Source organism: Nicotiana sylvestris, chromosome 3, assembly GCF_000393655.2.
Source record: "Nicotiana sylvestris chromosome 3, ASM39365v2, whole genome shotgun sequence".
NCBI lineage: Eukaryota > Viridiplantae > Streptophyta > Magnoliopsida > Solanales > Solanaceae > Nicotiana > Nicotiana sylvestris.
This window is the reverse complement of record NC_091059.1, coordinates 119,273,348-119,296,087: the sequence shown is the minus strand read 5'-3', so window position 1 is coordinate 119,296,087 and position 22,740 is coordinate 119,273,348. Positions and strand designations below refer to the sequence as shown.

Here is a 22,740-nt window from a genome sequence, read left to right as displayed (position 1 = left end):
AAGCTGCAACATGTCCTCTCTTATCACCTCCTCCCAGTATTTCTTGGCATACTTCTACCTCTTCTCCTACCTATTAAAGCAACCTCTCATATCTCCTTATTGGAGCAGTTGTGTCTCTCCTCTTGATATGCTCGAACCACTTAACCTCACTTTTGGCATCTTGTCCTCCTATCTAAATGAATCATTTTCTCTCTTTCTTTTTATATCTATTCTAACTAATGAGAACAATCAATTGAAATTAGTTTGTTTATTTTATTTTAAATTTAATTTTTGTATCCTACATGTAAAAAGGTTTTTAGGCAACTCGGTTTCTACTTTCTAGTTTATTTCACTGTTCTAGTCTTTTCTGTGTGCGTGGCTATGGGCCAAAAATAGAGGCGTTATTCTTATTCACCAGAGATGTTCCTGGGATTCGTGAAGAAGTAAGAGGGGAGAACATGAATCAAAGGGCAGGAGGAAGAGGGAGGCCGTCCAGAACCGATGGCTCTGATTTCTCCTACCGCATGGTCGTCGATTCCAGTATACTTTCCCCCTTTTCCATTTCTCTCTCTCTTTTAATTTGTTCTTCTTAATTATTATTTTAAATTTTTTTTGGTAGGATACACGAAAGTTGCAAAGGCAAAGTTTCGTCTTGCCAAATTGATCTTCGCTCAGGTTTGTTAGATTGAATTTCTGTTATATTGCATACAAATCTCTGGTTTAATCAGAACTGGTTATTTCAAGGCTATTTTTCTGATGTTGAGACAGGGTTAAAATAAGCTGACATGTGATTTTTGACCATCCCCAATATTTTTTATACTTCACGTAAATATTTAATTTTGGTCTAATATCGCTATTTCAACAAATTTTGACTCTTTTACTTTATTTTATTACAAGAAAATAAAAATTACAAAAATATTTTATTTTATGTACCTTTCATAAAGTAAAAAAAATTACAAAAATAATACCTTATTTTTATCTTTATATAATCTTGAAAAATACAAAAAATATATAATAGTTTCATGTTTTAATATAGTTTAGTTTAATTAATTAGAATTTATTTTTGCATCATGTAGTATAGTTATCTTATATTAAAGGAATTTAGCTATGAGTTTTTTAATAATAATTTTTGGAGTCTTCTTAACCCAAAATTGAGACACAAAAGACATGGTTCAACCCAATTACCCTTAGCCCATTCTTCCCAACTCATTAGCCCATTTAAGTGCAAGATTTAATCCTAGCCATCTCTTTCCTTCTAATCCAATGACTATCATCCTTTCCCACTTCCATATAAAATACCCAATTATAGAAACCCTATCCTTTAAGTTTTTAATTCCAAAAACCTAGCTAACACACAAAAACGGCGGATTCAAAAGAGGAGTCCATGGTCTCCAATTCTCAGATATAGCAAAACGGTAGCAACCATTATGTTGACTATACACTGTTCTGTTCTTCAGCTGATTCCTTTCTTCTTCTAATAATTACGTGCTTCTAACTCCTAAAGCTCCTTTTTGGAGCTCCAATTATTTAACTCCAAATACCAAAATCCAGAGCAGGATTATCAAAGAATGGGGGTAGGAGGACGTGAGGTGGCAATTTCATTGGATGGAGTGAGGGACAAGATTGTGATGTAATTGAAGTAAATCAATACTGCAATTTTCCCAATTCGCTATAATGATAAGTATTACATTGATGCCATTGCCTCTGGTGATTTTACCAAGCTAGCGTATTACAGTGACATTTGTGTTGGTTCAAGTGCATGTCGCCTTAAGAAGAAGGAATGTGGGGTTGTTCGTGTTTACATAATGACTACGGGTGTTTTTGCTCCATATCGTGGGCTAGGTATTGTTTTTTTCGGTGCATTCGAGGTTTCAGTTTGTAATTTCGGTGTTTCGGTACAAGGATTGTTGCTTTGCTTAGCCCGATTGATTTGTAATTTTCAGCTTTGTTCATCAATAAAAGGTTCACTTCTCAATTTTCAGTCTCATTTTATTGTGTTATGATAGCTTTGTGCGCGTGTTGGTTGTTTTGTGATTCTACGTTGTTTGAGTAGCATGTCTTCGTTTTCCTTAAAATTGTTTTAATTAGTTTTTATTTCGATTGTGATGCATGTAGTCTTGGGATCTGGAATAAATGCTTTTAATCGGTTAGATGGAAAAATCGGGGTTGTTTCTTTCTTGGCAAGGAATAAGCATGGGCCATAAGGTGGATTTTGGACCATAGGGCATCTGGCCAAATAATAGATCATGTTGTCTACTATTTGCCCCAATAATATCTTGTTCATAAATTTGGCCTTATAACAATCTCAAAGATTAGGAAAATAATTCAAATGCGTAGCTTGCTTTAGGCGTGCTAGTTAATAATTTACCTTCCTAAACTCGGGTGCGAATTTATGTGACCCAAATCCAAATCACAACAACGTTGGATAAAATGTGTCAGGGACCGCGGGTGCATTTATGTGACGTGGTTCAAGACGTATTTTAAATGACGTTGCAATCTTCCTTAAAAATGATTAAAAGCGGTTAATTAGTTAAAATTGTATCATAGGCTAAACATGTACTAAAATCAGATAATAGGCCAATTATAACAGTTGAGCGACCGTGCTAGAACCACGGAACTCGGGAATGCCTAACACCTTCTCCCGGGTTAACAAAATTCCTTACCCGGATTTCTGTGTTCGCGGACCGATAATAGAGTCAATCTTTTCCTCGATTCGGGATTTAAACCGGTGACTTGGGACACCATAAATTATCCCAAGTGCCGACTCTGAATTTCAAATAAAATAATCCCGTTTTGATTGTCACTTAAATTGGAAAAAACTCCCTTATACACCCTTTTACGGGGGTGTAAGGTAAAAGGAGGTGTGACAGAACTGGCGACTCTGCTGGGGATCAGAACCCAGAACTTCTGGTTCAGGGTTCAAGAATTCGAGCTTATTTATTGGCCCTTTTACGGGGGTGTAAGGTAAAAGGAGGTGTGACAGCACTGGCGACTCTGCTGGGGATCAGAACCCAGAACTTCTGGTTCAGGGTTCAAGAATTCGAGCTTATTTATTGGCTTTATTTATTATCTGATTTTATTGCATGTTTGAGCTTAATGTGCTAAATGCCGCTTTTTACCGCTTTGATATTATTTGAATAGTATATAAACTGTTACGAAACCCTTCTCTTCTCATCTTCGGGGATGTGCATGCTGGCGTGACTTCTCTTTCTGTTAGTGTCCTACCTTGAAATAAGAAAGAGGCTCGGACAAGTTACAAAGCCGGATGGCCTTTTGGTTCCCGGTACGTAGCCCCCTCCTCGGCTCGAGTTGTCCGCTCGAGTACACAAGTCTAGAACAATATACCCAGATTTTTAGCTTAGAATAACTCAGCCTCATGCCGGATCCCTAGTAGAAACGTTTGTTTGTATCATGTGCATTTGACTTTGGGGACTCAACACAGGGGTTGGGTCCGTCTAGGACAGGTGCACCCAAATTAAAAGACCCATCCTGATACATCTTACGTGCTACTTGCGTATCTGTCTATTTCGGTTTGCATGCTGACTGGCTTCTAGAATAGGGAAAGAAAATTAAAAAAAATGAAAATCAAAAAAAAAAAGAGTGAGAGGTAGGTATTTAGAAAATTCTGAAACTCTGCCGAAATTCTGAAAAAAAAGAAAAGTCATTTCAAAATAAGTCAATTTCTGTTCCGTCAAAATGGGCGAACTACGCGGGTCTGATTCTCACCGGATGTGAGATACGTAGGCAAACCTCTTCGGTTCCGGCCCACCATATTAAAAAAAAATCCAAAAATATTTTCCATTACTCGCTTCTTTAGAAAATCTTTCTTTTAGACCTCAATTTTAAAAAAAATAATACAAATTATTTCCTTTTAATCTCTCTCAAAATCCAAAAATATTTGTTTAAAAATTCAAAAGAAAATTCAATATTCAAAAAATATTTTCTCTTTTCTTTTGTAGTATTTCTTTCATAAATTCAGAGTAATAGTCCAAAAATATTCCCATGGGCACAATGTTGAAAGTTGTCGGGATTTGAAAAGAGAAATAGAAAGGATGATCCAGGAAAACCTGATTGTGATCCAAGACAATGACACCCAGAATATCGTGCAAAATATTTTACCTACACATGATGATGCACACTTTGTGGGGATGATGCGTGGTGACAGGGAGTATGAGAATCCTCTCGGGAATTTGCTAACTGAAGTTAATGATTTTGAAATTGGAGAAGGCTCTGCTGATCCTGATGAGCGAATTTGTGGCTAAATGTCAAGCTTAGCAATTGAAAAGTCATTCCCTCCTCACTAGGAAGGAATCTTGGTAGCTTGTTTTGATGTTTTTTCTATTATCTAGGTTATTTCAGGGTTGTGATCCAGATTTTATTTGTTTTATTGAGTCAAACCCTTCTATCCCTCCATTCTGTTTGTGTGAGTCTTGTCTTTCTGTTCTATTGCTATTTTCATTAGCCGGGTTATTTAGGGTTGTAACTCGGATTTTAGGTTGTTTGTCTTGTTGTTTACTCAATGAAATACAATTTGTCCTTTTGTGTCATTCCATGCTTAGTTCTTTTCCCGCTAGTTTTAATGACATGGCATGCAAGCAGAATTTTGGCCAGATCTTAGAAAGTTTATTTAAGTTTGAATTGGACAACTGAGGAAAAGGCATTTTTGAGGATGAATAAAGAATTGAAATACTTTGAAATTAAGGTCGAGTAAAATTCACATTCAAACCATTGTGAAGATCGGGCTTGAGGATGTCTAATCAATTGAAGTTTGTTAGAAATTTCGACATTAAGGGACGGAAAGTGTCTTGTGACCATGACACACCAAGAGGACAGACATGTTCGTCAATGCTGTGATCGCGAAAAATACTATGTTTGGCATTCTGGAGGCTGGGAGACCATCTTTCTGCTATCCAAACACTTTATATCCTTCGCTACCCCTTTTGAGCCTGTGTTATTTTCTTTGACTACCTTCTTTTGGAATCAAGTTTAGAGTCAAAAAAAAGAGAAAGAAAAAAATCCATGTCCCAAGAGTACAAACTGGGGCAATTTTCAAGTTAAAAAAAAAGAAAGAAGAATTGTCAAAGGTCCATGCCCTAAAAAAATATAGAAGGTGGGGCAACTTGTTTTGAAAAAAAAAAGAAGAAAAAAAGAAAAGATAGAAAAAACAAAAGAAAAGAAAAAAAAACAGAAAGAAAAATGAGAAAATTAGTTAGGTGAGATGTTTGAACTACGTTCGACCTGATTCCTTAAAAAAAGGATACGTAGGCAGCCTCACGGTTCGGTCCAACAAAATAAGAATTCAGAAAAGCAAAAAAATTCCAAAAAAATCCCCAATAGCTGAAACTGGGGCAGATATTTTTATTTCACTTGTAAAAGAGTCGGTTCCAAGAGTTGTAAGTCCATAACCCCTCATTTTGAGTCTACTTTGAGCCTTCATGCCGACCTTTTTGTCTAACCCTATCCAAAAACCTTCCAAATAAAGACCTCCCGATACACTTTCAAGAATGCCAAGAGAAACATGCAATGAGCAACGACGGTCACGCGACATAGAACACTGTCAGGATGCTCGCACAAGAAAAGCGAAAGAAAAAGAAAAAGAAAAAGGAAAATGAGAGTCTTATTAGTGAAAACCCTCACGGGCACTGTAAGGCGACAGTAAGCAGAGATGAATAAATGAGAGAGACTTGTTGGTGAAAACCCCTCGGGCGCTACTAGTCGAAAGTGAGTCGTGAAGCTGATGCAAAGGATTGACACGGATAGGCCCGACTTCAAAGATCATAAGAATGGTAAAAAGGAAGATTGGATTAGTTTGATAGATCAGGCCGTTGAGTCCAAAATGCATGTCATGATTATTAAGGCTAGTTATTGGAAAAAAAAAGAAAAAAAAAATTCTTCCTTCTGTCCTTCCGACAGGGGCATTTCTTGTTAATATTTGTTTCTTTGTGTCATTGTGTCTTTCACCCTGAGTCAGTCCTTCTCAAAACAAGCCAGAGAAGATTTCAAAATCTGCTACCAGCTTTTCAGTTGTACAAAGTAAATTTGGCCAGCAAACTCAGTTGTTAATGTCAACATGCCTTGAGGATTCATACAAAGGCTTTCCCAAAAGACTCTTGTCAGCCTGGTTGGCGTAAACAAATATAACTTGTGATTCTCTCTGATAGACAAATTGCTCAGATATCAGAAAAGATCATCTAAAAAAAGATCTTCAGTTGGGATAATGCTGATTGAGCCAGAAATACAAATGGTACCGGGTGTGAAACAGTCAGAGTTGGTGCAGAACAAAAGTTTCTTGAGACTGACTCAAGATGATCAAGCAAAAGGCAAGCTGCTCAAGACTCAAGGCCACAAACCGACCACCATTTTCAAAACTGACAAATTTTTCTTTGTATGAAACAGGAGCAAAGCGGTGCAAGGAAAGTGTTTCAAAAAGAAAAAAAAGAAAAAAAACAACAAAAAAAAAGAGAAGAAAAAAGAAAAGACGAGAAGAGCCGACAAAAGGAAGTTTCTCAAATCTTTGCCTTTATTTGTCTTGCTATTGTGCATAAAATCTTGCCATTGATCTTCACATTTTTCCTCCTAGGATAAAAAGTCCTAGTCTGATGGATTTTCCTCCCAATATAAATCTTAGTCTGATGAATTTTTCTCCTAAGATAGAAAACCTAGTCTGATGAACTTTCTCCTAGGATCACAATCTTAGTCTGATGAATTTTTCTCCTAAGATAGAGGACCTAGTCTGATGAATTTTCTCCTAGGATCAAAATCTTAGTCGGATGAATCTTTCTCCTAAGATAATAAATTAGAAAACCTAGTCTGATGACTTTTCTCCTGGGATCAAAATCTTAGTCTGATGAATTTTTCTCCTAAGATAGAAAACCTAGTCTGATTAACTTTCTCCTAGGATAGATGTCTTAGTCTGATGAATATTTCTCCTAAGATACAAAACCTAGTCTGATGAATTTTCTCCTAGGATAAACATCTTAGTCTGATGAATCTTTCTCCTAAGATAACAAAAAGAGGACCTAGTCTGATGAACTTTCTCCTATGATCAAAATCTTAGTCTGATGAATTTTTCTCCTAAGATAGAAGACCTAGTCTGATGAACTTTCTCCTAGGATAGAAATCTTAGTCGGATGAATCTTTCTCCTAAGATACCAAAAAAAAAGAAGAGAAAAAGGACCTAGTCTGATGAATTTTCTCCTAGGATTAACGTCTTAGTCTGATGAATCTTTCTCCTAAGATAGAAAACCTAGTCTGACGAATTTTCTCTTAGGATATTTTGGAAAAAAAAGGAAGTCGGGATTTGAAAAAAAAGGGGTCAATTTTTAGTTTTCTTTAGTTATCAATGTTTAGTTTTCTTGAAATCAGGGATCCCGCTTGGAGAATAGGGTCAGTCTTTACTTTAGTCAAACTTAGTTTATAGTTTTCCTAGTCTATTCTTTAGTTTACTCTCATCATTGCATCAATAGTACAAGTTGTTTACAATTTTGCGAACAACTCACAAATCTTCCTAGTGCAAACTGGGGCAGAAAAAAATTCTTTTGTTTTGTTTGTTTTGTTGTAATCAGGCGCCCACCTGGAGAACAAGGGAAGACAACTCAAGTTTCAAGGGAAAGCAGTTTCGAAGGAAGACAACTCGAGTTTCAAGGGAAAGCAGTTTCGAAGGAAGACAATTCAAGTTTTAAGGGAAAATGGTTCAAGGTGCAAGGGAAAACAATGTCAAGTAACAAGAGAAGACGGTTCAAGTTCAGCAATCAGGCGCCCACTTGGAAAACAAAAGGGGAATTCAATTCAGAATGCAATTCAGGTCAGCAACAAAAGAAGCTCGCGTCAAGAATGCGAGTCAGCAGTCCAAGATGATCAACCGAAGTTAGTCACAATCTAGAATAAAAAGAAAAAAAAAAGAAAGACAAGAAGTGAATCCAAATGCAGAAGTTAATGAAAGATGTGAGTTGCTCAAGACAGGGCTGAGGTCACAAGCTCTGCATGTCCCGTCTTGGTTTGAAAAGCTGAAGAAGATTGAACTAACACCCGCAGCTAACAAGTATCAAGATTCAGATCAGAGTCCGCATGAAAAACCAACCAAAACTCAAGATCAAGCTTCAGAAGACTCATAGATAGGAATCTTGTAATTCGTAGCTGATAGGCTTAGTTAATCTTTTTTATTTTTGATTTTGATGTAATAACGAGATCGCGGACCGGAACCTCGGCGGAACGGCACCTCGACCGGCTCTCCATCTCGGCACACTCCATCATCTCACTCACCTTTGAACTACACGTGGCCTGATTCCTTTATAGCCAAGGATATGTAGACAACTCAGATACCAGGGCTCGGTCACATTCCCCTCTCTCTTAGTTTTAGTTTCTCCAAATAAGGGTCGGGTCAAAAAACTTGTCTAGTCGTTCTTTGTCTGAAAATACTTCGTCTTTCCAGTCAAAGAGGGGCAGCTGTAGACATGTGATTTTTGACCCTCCCCAAGTTTTTTTTATACTTTAGCATGTAAATATTTAATTTTGGTCTAATATCGCTATTTCAACTAATTTTGACTCTTTTACTTTATTTAATTACAAGAAAATGAAAATTACAAAAATATTTTATTTTATGTACCTTTCATAAAGTAAAAAAAATTACAAAAATAGTACCTTATTTTTATCTTTATATAATCTTGAAAAATATAAAAACTATATAATAGTTTCATGTTTTAATATAGTTTAGTTTAATTAATTAGAATTTGTTTTTGCATCATGTAGTATAGTTATCTTATATTAAAGGAATTTAGCTATGGTTTTTTGAATAATAATTTTTGGAGTCTTCTTAGCCCAAAATTGAGACACAAAAGACATGGTCCAACCTAATTATCCTTAGCCCATTCTTCCCAACCCATTAGCTCATTTAAGTGCAAGATTTAATCCTAGCCATCTATTTCCTTCTAATCCAATGGCCATCATCCTTTCCCACTTCCATATAAAATACCAAATTATAGAAACCCTATCCTTTAAGTTTTTAATTCCAAAAACCTAGCTAACACACAAAAACGGCGGATTCAAAAGAGGAGTCCATGGTCTCCAATTCTCAGATATAGCAAAACGGTAGCAACCATTATGTTGACTATACACTGTTCTGTTCTTCAGCTGATTCCTTTCTTCTTCTAATAATTACGTGCTTCTAACTCCTAAAGCTCCTTTTTGGAGCTCCAATTATTTAACTCCAAATACCAAAATCCAGAGCAGGATTATCAAAGAATGGGGGTAGGAGGACGTGAGGTGGCAATTTCATTGGATGGAGTGAGGGACAAGATTGTGATGTAATTGAAGTAAATCAATATTGCAATTTTCCCAATTCGCTACAATGATAGGTATTACATTGATGCCATTGCCTCTGGTGATTTTACCAAGCTAGCGTATTACAGTGACATTTGTGTTGGTTCAAGTGCATGTCGCCTTGAGAAAAGGAAGGTGGGGCTGTTCGTGTTTATAATGACTACGGTTGTTTTTGCTCCATATCATGGGCTAGGTATTGTTTTTTTCGGTGTATTCGAGGTTTCAGTTTGTAATTTCGGTGTTTCGGTACAAGTATTGTTGCTTTGCTTAGCCCGATTGACTTGCAATTTTCAGCTTTGTTCATCAATAAAAGGTTCACTTCTCAATTTTCAGTCTCATTTTATTGTGTTATGATAGCTTTGTGCGCGTGTTGGTTGTTTTGTGATTCTACGTTGTTTGAGTAGCATGTCTTCGTTTTCCTTAAAATTGTTTTAATTAGTTTTTATTTCGATTGTGATGCATGTAGTCTTGGGATCTTGAATAAATGCTTTTAATCGGTTAGATGGAAAAATCGGGGTTGTTTCTTTCTTGGCAAGGAATAAGCATTGACCATTAGGTGGATTTTGGACCATAGGGAATCCGGCCAATTAATAGATCATGTTGGCTAGCCTATTTGCCCCAATAATATCTTGTTCATAAATTTGGCCTTATAACAATCTCAAAGATTAGGAAAATAATTCAAATGCGTAGCTTGCTTTAGGCGTGCTAGTTAATAATTTACCTTCCTAAACTCGGGTGCGCATTTATGTGACCCAAATCCAAATCACAACAACGTTGGATAAAATGTGTCAGGGACCGCGGGTGCATTTATGTGACGTGGTTCAAGACGTATTTTAAATGACGTTGCAATCTTCCTTAAAAATGATTAAAAGCGGTTAATTATTTAAAATTGTATCATAGGCTAAACATGTACTAAAACCAGATAATAGGCCAATTATAACAGTTGAGCGACCGTGCTAGAACCACGGAACTCGGGAATGCCTAACACTTTCTCCCGGGTTAACATAATTCCTTACCCGGATTTCTGTGTTCGCGGACCGATAATAAAGTCAATCTTTTCCTCGATTCGGGATTTAAACCGGTGACTTGGGACACTATAAATTATCTCAAGTGGCGACTCTGAATTTCAAATAAAATAATTCCGTTTCGATTGTCACTTAAATTGGAAAAAACTCCCTTATACACCCCTTTACGGGGGTGTAAGGTAAAAGGAGGTGTGACAATAAGTTAGTTGCTCATTCACATATTTCTAATTCATCAGCAATATCTCGACTTGAATTGTGCCAACGTGAATGTAGCATCTTTATGTAGTAGTTTATAAACTTGTATCATGTACTGCAGGCAGTCACTCAATTGATGATAGAAGCTAATGTGTTTATTTCATTAGCAAAGAAGGAGTCTCCTGATAGAGTTTTTGTTTCTTCCCTTGCAATTGCCTTGGTCTCTGTTCTGGCAGGGGAACTAGGTTTGCTACTGGATCTCATTGACCTAATTATTTTGATTTTCACCTTTTAATGAGACATTTTCTCTTGTTATATTTAGGTCGAAAGAGAAGCAGATCCAACTTTTTGAAGTTTTATGTCTTTGGGTCATCCATGGCGATCCTGCTGTCAGTGGCCTATCTTGCTATGAGCAATTTCTCATTGGAGGTATGGTTATTTGTTAATTTATTCTGATACGAAAATTGGTGCTACTAGCTGTTATTACTGACTGAAAATTATCTATGACGTTTTTGCTTTATATTTAATTATGCTGAATAGGGACCTCATCCACTATTTGGTATGATTGAGTTAGTATCAAAATTGCTGCAACAAATATGGTTGTTTTACTTATTTCAACCTTACCGTAGCTTGCTAAATACTAACACAAGAATTTTGGGACATGAGCAACAAATAACAAGTTTGTCTGTGATTTTATTCAGCAGTATGCACAATCTTTTCAAATCTGAGATTTTGTATCTGACTACAGAATTATCTTAGGCCCTACAAACTAAAATACTTATACCTTCTGATGATAGAATTTGATCACTTTTAAGTTCCAAAATTGCCTCTCTTTTTTTCATTGACGGCTCATGACATTATACTGCAATTTGGACGTTGCATGCTGACAATTGTTGGTTAGCCCCACCTCATCCCAAGAGATTGGGGGGGGGGGAGGAAAGTGTTTGCTTTGTTCTTTTTTTGCTTTTCGATAATGGATTATTTAATTGAATAAGAGATAGAATTAAGGGAGAGCTGACATGTATCGGAAGGGTTGCAATTACAAAAAGAGATTGCATATTCCCTTATAGATCCTGAAAAGAAGACAAGAACTCAAGAAAACATGTTTACATTGTATATATCCTTCAGGTTTTTGCCAAAATGCTAGTCGATACATATATAAGTACATGAAATGCTTCCTCTATCTCTATGTGCTCAAACATCTGCGGTGTCTTTTTCTCCCGCACACCCATAAACTGCAGCGCTATTTTTTTTTGATGAAGGTGTTTCATTAAAGGCATCAAGAAGATGCTATAAAGTTACAATGTGTAAGTCCTTGGTTAACTCTATAAGACAAAAAAACCTATATAGCTATGAGTTAACCAAGACCAAAAACCAAAAAGAATGACTATTAAGCCATATTAAGAGAGCCAATAAAATCTAAGAGGGGAATAACATCATTTACAGGGAAAAGGTTACTCCAACTAAACAGGTTCATTAGACACTTAGATTTCAGAAGGCTGGTGGAAGTTGAGATGCCTTCAAAACACTTGTTGTTCCTTTCTGTCCATATACACCAACAAATACATGCTGGGATCATTTGCCAGATTTTTTTTTATATGGTTTTACCAACTTTCCAGGAGCACCAGCCTTCGATGGCTTCCTTGATATCCTGAGGAATGGCCCAACTGAGGCAAAAAACTACTAAGAACATATTCCATATATCTGTTGCCACTAGACAATGCAAGAAGAGGTGGTTCACTGATTCTGCATTGTTGTAGCACATGTAGCATCTGTTGACTAGTTGGAAGTTTCTTCTGCATAGGTTGTCCTGGGTCGAGGCAGCATTTCTGAGAACAATCCAAGAAAAGCACATAACTTTTGTAGGTAGTTTTGACCTCCATATATGCTTCCATGGCCAATTATCTATCATTCCATTGGATTCACATAGTTTGTTGTACCCAGCCTTCACTGTATAATTACCCTTGCTAGAATTGCCCCACTTTAGTCTGTCTTGAGTTTGGAGGTCTATGGAGAAACCTTCAATAATTCTGTAGAGGTCAAAGAGTTGATCTAGTTCCCAGTCCTGCATGTTCCTTCTGAAAAGAGGTTCCCATATGTTCCCTGCTCTGTTCTGGGCTATTGTTGATTCAGGATCAATAGCTATCTGATATATGCCAAGGTGGGAATCTTTTAGAGGTTGGTTTTGAAGCCACCTATCCTTCCAGAATTTGACAGAATTACCATTTCCTACTTTGAAGGATACCTCTTGAAAGAATTCTTCTTTCATATTGTTGATATGTTTCCAAGGCCCTACTCCATATGGAGCTCTGCTTTTCTTTGTGCTCCAATTGTCTAGCTTCCCATACTTTGCTGTTACCACCTTTTCCCATATGCTGGTGCTTTCTTGTGCATACCTCCACCTCCACCACCATTTTAATAGTAGGCTCTTGTTGTGCTTTTGCAGGTCTCTGATACCTAGACGACCTTGGTTCTTTGGCATGATGACTTTGGACCACTTAACCAGGTGGAATTTATGACCTTCACTGTTGCCCTCCTATAGAAAAGTTCTTCTGGTTTTGTCTAGTTGCTTTTGGACTTTACTTGGCATAGGAAAAAGAGACATGATGTAAGTAGGAATGCTATCCAAAACACTATTGACAGTGTCAATCTCCCCCATCGACAAATATTGCATTTTCCATGTTGCCAATCTCAGTGTTGTGAAGAGCGTGAAGCGAGAAAAAGCGACAACCCCCATTTCGCTTAAAGCAAGAAGCGAGAAGCGAAGTGCTCGCTTTTTTGAAGTGAAGCGGAATTTAGAAAAAGTATATTAAAATAAATACTGCATAGACAACACAAGTAAACTGTAAGCAAATGTTCAATACTTCAATGTAAAAACTAAAGAGTAGCATCAATTAAAGCACAAAATGAGCATCCTATTCTTCTACAAGATTATCAAGCGAGATGCGACATTTGGACCACCACCGATTAGATGCGCTTTTTGACGATAGATTCCCCCATTTGAAATCTTGTCACAAAAAAGACATCTAATTGTCATCTTGTTGGTCTCGCTAACTCTTGTAGAGTAAGCCCAAGCAGGGTCTTTCCTATCTTCTTTTGGTGCCATTAAAAGAACAACTACATAACACATTAGAAAAGGCAATAAAAACTAAGAAACTGTGAAAGAAGAACTGAAGGTAAAAAAAATTCTGTTGCTGGATTCTGGGAAAGAACCGAAGGTAAAAAAAATTCGCCAGCATTTCACTACTATTTGGACGTTGAAACAGTGGAAGAAGAAGAAGAGAAAATCATCACATACCTGTTGCTGGAATCTCTATTGAAGAACCCTAGTCGCAGAGACTCAGATGCTTTGCTGGTTGTGTTTAATAAAAGAACACTGAAAACCTTTCTTTTTTAATTAAATAGGCTGGCAGCTGTTTAAATCAAAGAAGCGCTCGCTTCGGTCGCTTCGCTTCGCTTGGTCGCTTCTTGCTTTTTAGTGGGAAGCGGTCGCTTTTTCCTACTTGAGTCGCTTCACATGGCAGAAGCGAGGAATGGGTCGCTTCGCTTCGCTTCTCGCTTTAAGCGAGGAAGCGACCGCTTTTTCTAACAGTGGCCAATCTTTTCTCTACCTTTTCAATGACTCTATTCCAGACTTCAGTTGCTTTGTATTTTGCTCCTAAAGGAAGGCCTAGGTATGTTGTAGGGAAATGGCCAATGCCACCAACCCATAATTCTAGCTAGTTCCTCCAAATTAGGAACCTCATTCACAGAGTAGATCACACTTTTTGCCATATTGATGTGTAGCCTGAGATGGCTTCAAAAAGGAGAAGTGTCAAGTTTAGGTATTGAACTTGAAGCTTCTATGCCCCACAAAAAATTAAGGTGTCATCTGCATATAGCAAATGAGAAAATGATACTGGAATGTCAGTATTGTTGTCCACCTTAAACCCTTTTAACAACTGCATTTGTTTTGCCTTGTCAAGCATTTTGCTCAAACCCTCAATGGCTAAGATGAATAAGAAGGGAGACAGGGGGTCTCCTTGCCTTATCCCTTTTTGTGGGGAAAAGAAACCTACTGGGGTTCTGTTGATTAGGATGGAATATTTAATAGTGGTCAGGCTAAACTTGATCCATCTGTCCCCAAACCCCATATCTTTCCACATGGAAAGAAAGTATGTCCAATTGACTTTATCAAATGCTTTCTCTACATCTAGCTTGCATAGAATGCCTGGGACCCCACTCTTTAACCTCCCATCCAGTAACTCATTTGCTACAAGAGAAGCATCTGTGATCTGCCTGCTTTTCAGGAATGCATTTTGCTTTTCTGATACCAACTTCCAAATAAATGTCTTCAACATTTCTGCTAAGAGTTTGGCTATGATTTTGTATACACTTCCAATGAGACTTATGGGCCTGAAGTCTCTGAACTCTATTGCACCTTTCTTTTTGGGGATTAGTGTGATAAAAGAGGCATTGCATGACCTGATCATGTAGCAATGCTGATGGAAGTGGTTAATAGCACCCATTATGTCTGCTTTGATTATGTCCCATGCTCTTTGATAGAAAGCCATTGTAAATCCATCAGGTCCTGGGCTTTTATCTGGAGCACAAGAGTTGATTGATGCCTTCACTTCCTCTTCTTCAAAAGCTCTTTCTAGCCATATCTTCTCATCTGCTGTTAGGGAAGCTAGATTTTCAAACTTAGCACTAGGCCTCCAAGGTTCATTTTCAGTGTACAAGTCTTGATAGAAAGTTAGGATTTCAGCCTTAATCTCCTCACTGCCCTCACTAATTTCCTCCCCAATCATCAGTTTGTCTATACAATTATTCCTTCTGTGGGAGTTGGCCATTTTCGGAAAAATTTTGGTGTTTCTATCTCCTTCTTTGAGCCATAGACACCTGGACTTTTGCCTCCACGAGACCTCTTCTGCCTTTGCCAACTGTTGCAGCTCCAGCTTAATGTGCATTGAATCTTTTTTTTAGCTTGTGTCATTAGTCTGTTTTCGGTTGCTACTTCAATTAGAGCTAGATCTTCCAAAAGTTTGGTCTTCCTTGCTTCCAGTTGGCCAAAAGATTCCTTGTTCCAACTGGTGATATCTTTTTTCAGACACCTTAGTTTGTGCAGCAGTATGAAGTCAGGGCTGCCATCAATTGTGTAGCTGAGCCACCATTCCTTAACTTTGTCCATGAAGCCTTCAGCCTGAAGCCACATATTTTCAAACTTGAAATATGAAGGGTTGGCTGCCCAGTCACCACATTGTAGTAGCAAGGGTATGTGGTCAGAGACAACTCTAGGGATGGCTATTTTCTTGATTGCTTTGAAGTTGTCATTCCATTCTGTGGAGATGAGGAATCTGTCAATTCTGGATGCTTGTAGTGAGTCTTCACCCCTAAACCAAGTGTAATGAGCCCCCTGGAGAGGCAAGTCTATGATGCCTAGATCTTATATGATTTCAGTGAAGGATTTCATGGCCCTGGATCTCCTTATGCAGTTATATCTTTCACTCTCGTATCTACAAACATTGAAATCACCACCTATGACCCATTGATCTTCCCATATTCCTCTGATGGCTGCAAGTTCATGCCAAAAAATCTCTCTTTCTGAGTTATTGTAAGGCCTATAAACTCCTGTAAAGCACCATCTGAAATTCTCTATTACGCTTTCAAACATGCATGAAATTGTGTAATGGCCTTGGTGCACTCCTCTGTTGAGCCATTTTCTTTTGTCCCAAAGAACAATGATACCACCACTTCTTCCGATTGAATTAAGTACTGCCCAGTCAACCCATCTATTGCCTGGGTATGTGACTTTGATAAAGAGGTTTGCAAGACTAATTGTAGTGTAAAGATGTGTTCTTCTCCATTGTCCCTCTGAAATCCAGGATAGGCAGTTGAACGCATGTTTTGGGAAGTCTATTTACTGCTGAAAATTTAGCAAGCTAAGCACCAGATTGGTGTATGAAGACTTAATACACGAGTTGTGAAGAGAACAAATACTTAAGTAAAAAAGTGCCCTCAATGTTTCTTGCTACCGGTGTTTCTACACTTTATTCATAAATTGGCGTAGGCACAACTATGCTGGATTTAGAAAGAATCATACTTACTAGGTTGGGTTCACTTTATCTCTTTTATTTTATGTTTCAAGAGGTGCAGTTGTTGCTGCATGGTAAGTTGTCACGTGTAGCAGAATGTACTTGCATCAGACTTTACGAGATACTACCAGCACTTTTTATTCAAAAAATGAGATACTACAGGCACTAATGTTGCAACATTCTCTTGGGAGTTGAATGCACAATTTTGGCTGAAAAGTTATATAAATATCAACATCCAATGAAGAATTAGAGAACCTAGATTTACTTGTGGTTTCAAGGTGTATTTGAAGTGAAGTTTTTCAAATCTTTCAACCTCCACTCACAAATTTTCAACTTCCACAAACTCTTTTACCATAAAAAACTGCGGCTTTCAACAGAATTTCAACTTCCACCAACTTTTTTTTTCCAGTTTCTACTTCAAAAAGTTTTTTTCCCAACTTCAGCTTCAAATGTTGCCCAAATGGCTCCTAAAATCTTAAGAAACAATACTTATATTTCTTAAGTTTAAGAGATGTTTTTCTCCATGTGGATATTTTTTTTTGGATAGACAATATTTATACTCCCTCCGTTTCAATTTATGTGAACCCATTTGACTGGGTACGAAGTTTAAGAAAAGAAAGAAGACTTTTGAATTTGTGGTGTAACATACAACAACAACAACGACCCAGTGAAATCCCATTAGTGGGGTCTGGGGAGGGTAGTGTGTACGCAGACCTTACCCCTATCCCGAAGGAGTAGAGAAGCTGTTTCCGAAAGACCCTCGGCTCAAGAAGACAAAAAGACAAAAGAAGAAAATATCAGTAACATCACATAAATAATATGAAAAATAGGAACAACATAAACTCAAGAAGAAGGATACAAAGCAAAAGCGAAGTAGTATCCCTACCAAACTAGTCTCACAAAGTTATCGCATACGACAAGACTCAACTACCTCCTAACCTACAACCCTAATACTCGACCTCTACATGTTCCTATCAAGTGCCATGTCCTCGGAAATCTGAAGCCTCGCCATATCCTGCCTAATCACTTTCCCCCAATACTTCTTAGGCCGCCCTCTACCTCTTCTCGTGCCCTCCACAACCAGCCGTTCGCACCTCCTTACCGGAGCTTCTGGGCTTCTCCTCTGAACATGCCCGAACCATCTGAGCCTTACTTCCCGCATCTTGTCATCAATGGGAGCCACATAAACCTTCTCTCGAATATCATCATTCCTAATCTTATCCATCCTAGTATGCCCGCACATCTACCTCAACATCCTCATTTATGCTACCTTCGTCTTATCCATCCTTATGGTGTAAAATGACGCACATATATTTTGTGTGGCTATAAATCATTGCATAAAGGTAAATTGTTTCCAAATAGGGAAATGGGTCATTCTTTTTGGCACGGACTTAAAAGGAAATAGGTTCACATAAATTGAAACGGATGGAGTAATTACATAACAATGAAAAGTGCAGTTAAATATATCAAAGAGATATCATAAGCATAGATAGAGCCCCCCAAGAAAGATATCTAGCCTATTCTTGTAGGGTATTGATGATTTCTTAGATGGATTCTGCATCATTTTCATACACTCATTTACCTGCAGTCGTAAATTTGACTTGATCTTTTGAAAATGGGGTTGAGCTTGTCTACAAAGCAACTTAAGTTCCTTCTCCTCCAAATAGTCCACCAAATGCATTGGGTTTTTGGGGGTGTGTAGGTAGGTGCAGGGGCGAAGCTATGTTGGCTGACTGGTGGTCAACTAAACACCCTTCGCCGAAAAATTATACTATATATACAACAACAACAACTACCCAATATAATCCCACCAAGTGGGGTCTGGGAAGGGTAGGATGTACGCAACCTTACCCCTATCCTAGAAGGGTAGAGAGACTGTTTCCGAATGACCCTCGGCTAAAGAAGGTGAAAGAAGCCCTGATAGCAATACAAATAGTTAGAAAACTAAATCGGATATAACAACAAAGAATAGTGAGATAGTACCAATAACAAGTAATATCAAGATAGTATATTTAGACAGATAAGTCCAAAGAAGCACACGAGAATATGACGAAGTTCTGCTAGCAAACTACGGAATTACCAAAGGTAAGTAGTAACAGAACAAGACACACGGCTATATAAAACTAAGGAAAAAAAGGTACCATACTAGCACTAATACTATCGAACTAGGGAAGACAAAGGGAAACGCCCGACTACCTACTAATCTTTCACCCTAATCTTCCACCTCCACACCCCTTCTATCTAGGGTCATGTCCTCGGTCAGCTCAAGCTGCGCCATGTCCTGCCTGATCACTTCATCCCAAGACTTTTTAGGTCTACTTCTACCCCTCCTCTCACCTCCCAAGGCCAACCTCTCACATCTCCTGACTGGGGCATCTGTGTTTCTGCTCTTAACATGCCCAAACCATCTCAACCTTGCCTCACGTATCTTTGCCTCTACAGGGGCCACTCCCACCTTGTCTCGAATAACTTCATTCCTAATTCTATACAATCTAGTATACCTACACATCCATCTCAACATCCTCATTTCTGGTACTTTTATATGCTGGACATGTGACTTTTGGACTGGCCAACAATCTGCCCCATACAACATAGTCGGTCTGATCACTACCTTGTAGAACTTACCCTTAAGTTTCAACGGCACATTCTTATCACACAAGACACCAGAAGCGAGCCTCCACTTCGTCCATCCTACTCCGATACGGTGAGTAAGGTAAAATATTACTTGTTATTGATTAAAAAGTAGACTTTGAATACTCTTGCATAGCCCACTGACAAAGGGTGTTCAAATTTTGAACACCCTTATTGAATTTCCTGATTTCGCTACTGGGTGGGTGGGTTGTGTTCCACCATTTCGATTGACATTTTGTCATTCCCCTTCTAGGGATGGCAATGGGGCGGTGCGGGTGTGGGGCGGTGCGGGTTTGGACATGTGCGAGTGCGGTGCGGGGCGGGGCGGGTTGATTTCTCTTCAAAGAAATTTTTGCGGGTTGCGGGGCAGGTGCAGGTCAATTTTTTCCTACTGTAAATTTTGTTACTCGCATGAATCTCGTCTTCAAGCTTTTCAATCTGTTGCTTATACCATTTTTTAAAAATATTCACGTGGATCATTATAATATGTTGTCTTTAATTTCCAAATATTTTTATTTTTTTCATGCTTCAATCTAAATACCTTTAATTATTGTATAAAGCTCGAAATGTTCGAAAATGACATTAAACATTAGAGGAACTTCACTACTCCTATATATAAACTACTTTGACTTTTTTAGAATATTTAACCCTCTCAAAATTAAAAAAAATAATATTTTCCTCTATTTTCCATACCGTGAGACTTGAGAGTGCTCTTCGTCAACCATAAAAATGCATCTCTGAAGCTTTTCATGTTATGGAGAAGGTCTACATATATAGGATTGTTGTTATTGAAAACCCAGTTATGTTAATCTGTTTTTTATTTTTTAGTTATGGGCACTGAATTCCTTTTTCTTACTCTTTTGGGAGTTTCATTTGACTCTTTTCTTTATCAATGTTCTAGATTGATCTTGTGGTACAACTAATTATTTTCATTATCTGTAAAGTAAATTTTGATTTAACAATTTGAGCATGAATTGGTTCTTATCTTAGATATACTCATATAACATATCCGTGTGAATATCACAATTTACTTTTCTAGTTTTCTAATCGCATTATCGGAAATATCACAAGAATGGGCCTTTGAGACAATATGAAGATGCTCCAACTAGTGTATTGAAAATTTCTAAAAAATAAGACAATTTGAAGAAGAAAAGTACTGAAAAACTTAGTGGGACGGGGCGGGTGGACGCGGGTGTGAATGCGGGCGGGGGAACGCGGGTGAAAATGCTATGCGGGGTGGGACGGGGCGGGTTGAATTTTGCGGGTTAAGGCAGAACCCGCCCCGCCCCACTTGCCATTCCTATCCCCTTCCAATCTAGCTCCTCAAGGCTTCTGCTATTGATCCAGGCTTGACCCAATGTAATCCCGCGATATTCAAAAATAGTTTCCAAAATTGGCTGGTTTGGGAGCAGTGTAAGAACTGGTGGTTTTTACTCTCTGATTGCTCACCACAAAGGTAACATCTGTTACATAAGTTTAGTGCCCCTTCTCTGTTGGTTGTCTTGACTTAGACATGCCCCTCTAGCTACCAACCATGTGAAACAAGCAACTTTTATATGGGGACTTTGTCTTCCATATTCTTTTCCATGGCCAAGGTGAGTTCTGTTATGTGCTTCCAGAGAGTACCTTGTAGTAAGATTTGACTGAGAACACTCCATTTTTTCCTGGATTAATGCAATTCTTTCTTCATTATTGAATAGCTGCTGGAAAGGTACTAAAGTTGCAAAAAACGTCAGTCTCCCTATCCAGTGCCCAATCGTTAAAATTCCTTATGAATCGTATCCTCCATCTATGTTTCTCTTGGAGAAGCCAAGGAAGCTTCCTTATATTGGGAAATTGCAAACAGTTCAGGGAATTGATCTTTCAGCAAGGTCGTAGCGGGTCCATTTATCATTTTAATCAAGCCAAAATGATTAAAGTTTGGAGACTCTAAAGATTGCAGATGTCCTACTAGGTAAGCTTCATATTGCAAATTTGGTTCTCATCATATGTCGCATAGGAGCATGCAATTGATGTATTGACCATGTCCTTGTTCTGCAGGATTTGTGGTACAATTTTTGGCTATCGGTACAACCATTTCTCTTATTAAAAATATGGCACCTCCTAAGAGGGCTTCTTGATTGTTAGTGTAACTCTGGTGTTATTCTTTGACTGATTAAAGAGGGTTCTTATATATTTGTGATTCGACGGAGATGCTGCTGTAAGTTGCCTTTATCAATGCTATTTTTGCAAGCTTTTAGGATTAACATTATCTTTTGAGCTTTTGACATGTTCAACCATAGCTTTTTAGAGTATCAGTCCGGATGTACCTAGCCTTTGTCTTTTTTATTTTCCTTCTCAGTAAATCTTAGGCCTTCTTTCTTTTTTGACCATTTGTTAATCATGTTACTAGTTACTCCCTCCGTTCCAATTTATGTGAACCTGTTTGACTGGGCACGGAGTTTAAGAAAAAATGAAGATTTTTGGAATTTGTGGTCCTAAACAAGTCCAAATGGGGCCCAGAGTATGTGTGGTTATAAAAACTTCTCATTAAGGGTAGAGTTGTAAGTTAAAGCTAAATTGTTACCAAATTTAGAAAAGGTTCATTCTTTTTGGAACAGACCTAAAAGGAAATAGATTCACATAAACATAAACTGGGGATATGCAAAAAGATATTACGACATGAATGATGATGCATGAATAGCTTAACCTTGTTTTGCGGGAATTCACAATGCTATTTACAAATACTACGGTAAACTTTCTGAAAAGATTGCTAGTCAGTAAATTTATGCCTTGTTCTGCCATCAAGTAATTCAATATGAATCAAATTTACATTCTGTTTTATTTTTTCCTTTTTCACCTTTGTTGAGATAATGTAAATGCATGAGTGTAATCACCGATTTCTACCTGCTTGTATAGATTTGAAGTAGAGGCATTTAAACCTTTCCTTTGGTTTGCTTATGCCCATCAGCCAGAAGTCATTTTTGGTTTCAATTAATAGTGCTGGGTAGTGCTTTTGTGCAAACATAAAATGAATATTGCTATTATAGTGTAGAAACGCTATTCGACAAACAAAATATCGCGTAGCATTAATAAAGTCTGTTGTTGTAAAGCTGATAGCCAATCTTATTAATGTCACTCTTTGTCTCGAGGGCCCCTCTGCTCTCGAAAGCTACTCGAAGAGGAGAATTATTGGATAGACTTGGCTGTCCATGTGCCTAACTTCTTAAAGGCAAGTTAGAGATTGGCTCATGCGTAAGATATGGCCTATTCCTTGGGGCAGATAACACCAAAAGAGGAAAAGTTTTTTCGGATTTTGCAAAATACTGAAAGTTCAGTAGCTTTCTATTTTTTGTACAAACTGAAACACTTTTCTTTATTGGTGTTTGGATGAGAAATAGCTTTAGCAAAAAATAGAAAAAAAGGAAAAATGACATTGTATAGCCGCTATAAAAATAATAGTCGAAAATGTATAAAATTTGTATATTTTTTGTATATGTATACATTCTGTATGTTATATACAAAAATCATAGAACAAG

The 22,740-nt window shown here is 37.8% G+C and overlaps 1 protein-coding gene across 11 annotated transcripts; it reads left to right on the top strand.

Annotated features, from left to right (window-relative positions):
• Positions 1 to 166: 166 nt before the first annotated feature.
• On the top strand, positions 167 to 21,588 carry LOC104228450 (uncharacterized). Of its 11 annotated transcripts, none has more exons than XR_011406173.1 (8): positions 167 to 519; positions 599 to 654; positions 1,536 to 9,490; positions 10,639 to 10,762; positions 10,840 to 10,946; positions 12,964 to 13,023; positions 20,923 to 21,176; positions 21,263 to 21,588. XR_011406173.1 is itself a non-coding variant. In XM_070170984.1 (6 exons), the coding sequence occupies exons 1-5, from the start codon at positions 438 to 440 to the stop codon at positions 21,153 to 21,155; spliced, it is 456 nt and encodes a 151-aa protein (XP_070027085.1). In that variant the 5' UTR covers positions 189 to 437; the 3' UTR covers positions 21,156 to 21,176; positions 21,263 to 21,588. The 11 variants fall into 11 exon arrangements, 2 of the variants coding, with proteins under 2 accessions (XP_070027085.1, XP_070027086.1); XR_011406172.1 differs by having other exon boundaries at positions 1,531 to 9,490; XR_011406170.1 differs by having other exon boundaries at positions 599 to 6,299; positions 6,376 to 9,490.
• Positions 21,589 to 22,740: the final 1,152 nt, after the last annotated feature.

Excerpts from the sequence above, each read along its gene's own strand:
- LOC104228450 (XM_070170984.1), top strand. The coding sequence starts at position 438 with ATGAATCAAAGGGCAGGAGGAAGAGGGAGGCCGTCCAGAACCGATGGC. Across the intron at positions 655-10,638 it reads CCAAATTGATCTTCGCTCAG|GCAGTCACTCAATTGATGAT; the intron begins GTTTGTTAGATT and ends CATGTACTGCAG. Across the intron at positions 10,763-10,839 it reads TGTTCTGGCAGGGGAACTAG|GTCGAAAGAGAAGCAGATCC; the intron begins GTTTGCTACTGG and ends TGTTATATTTAG.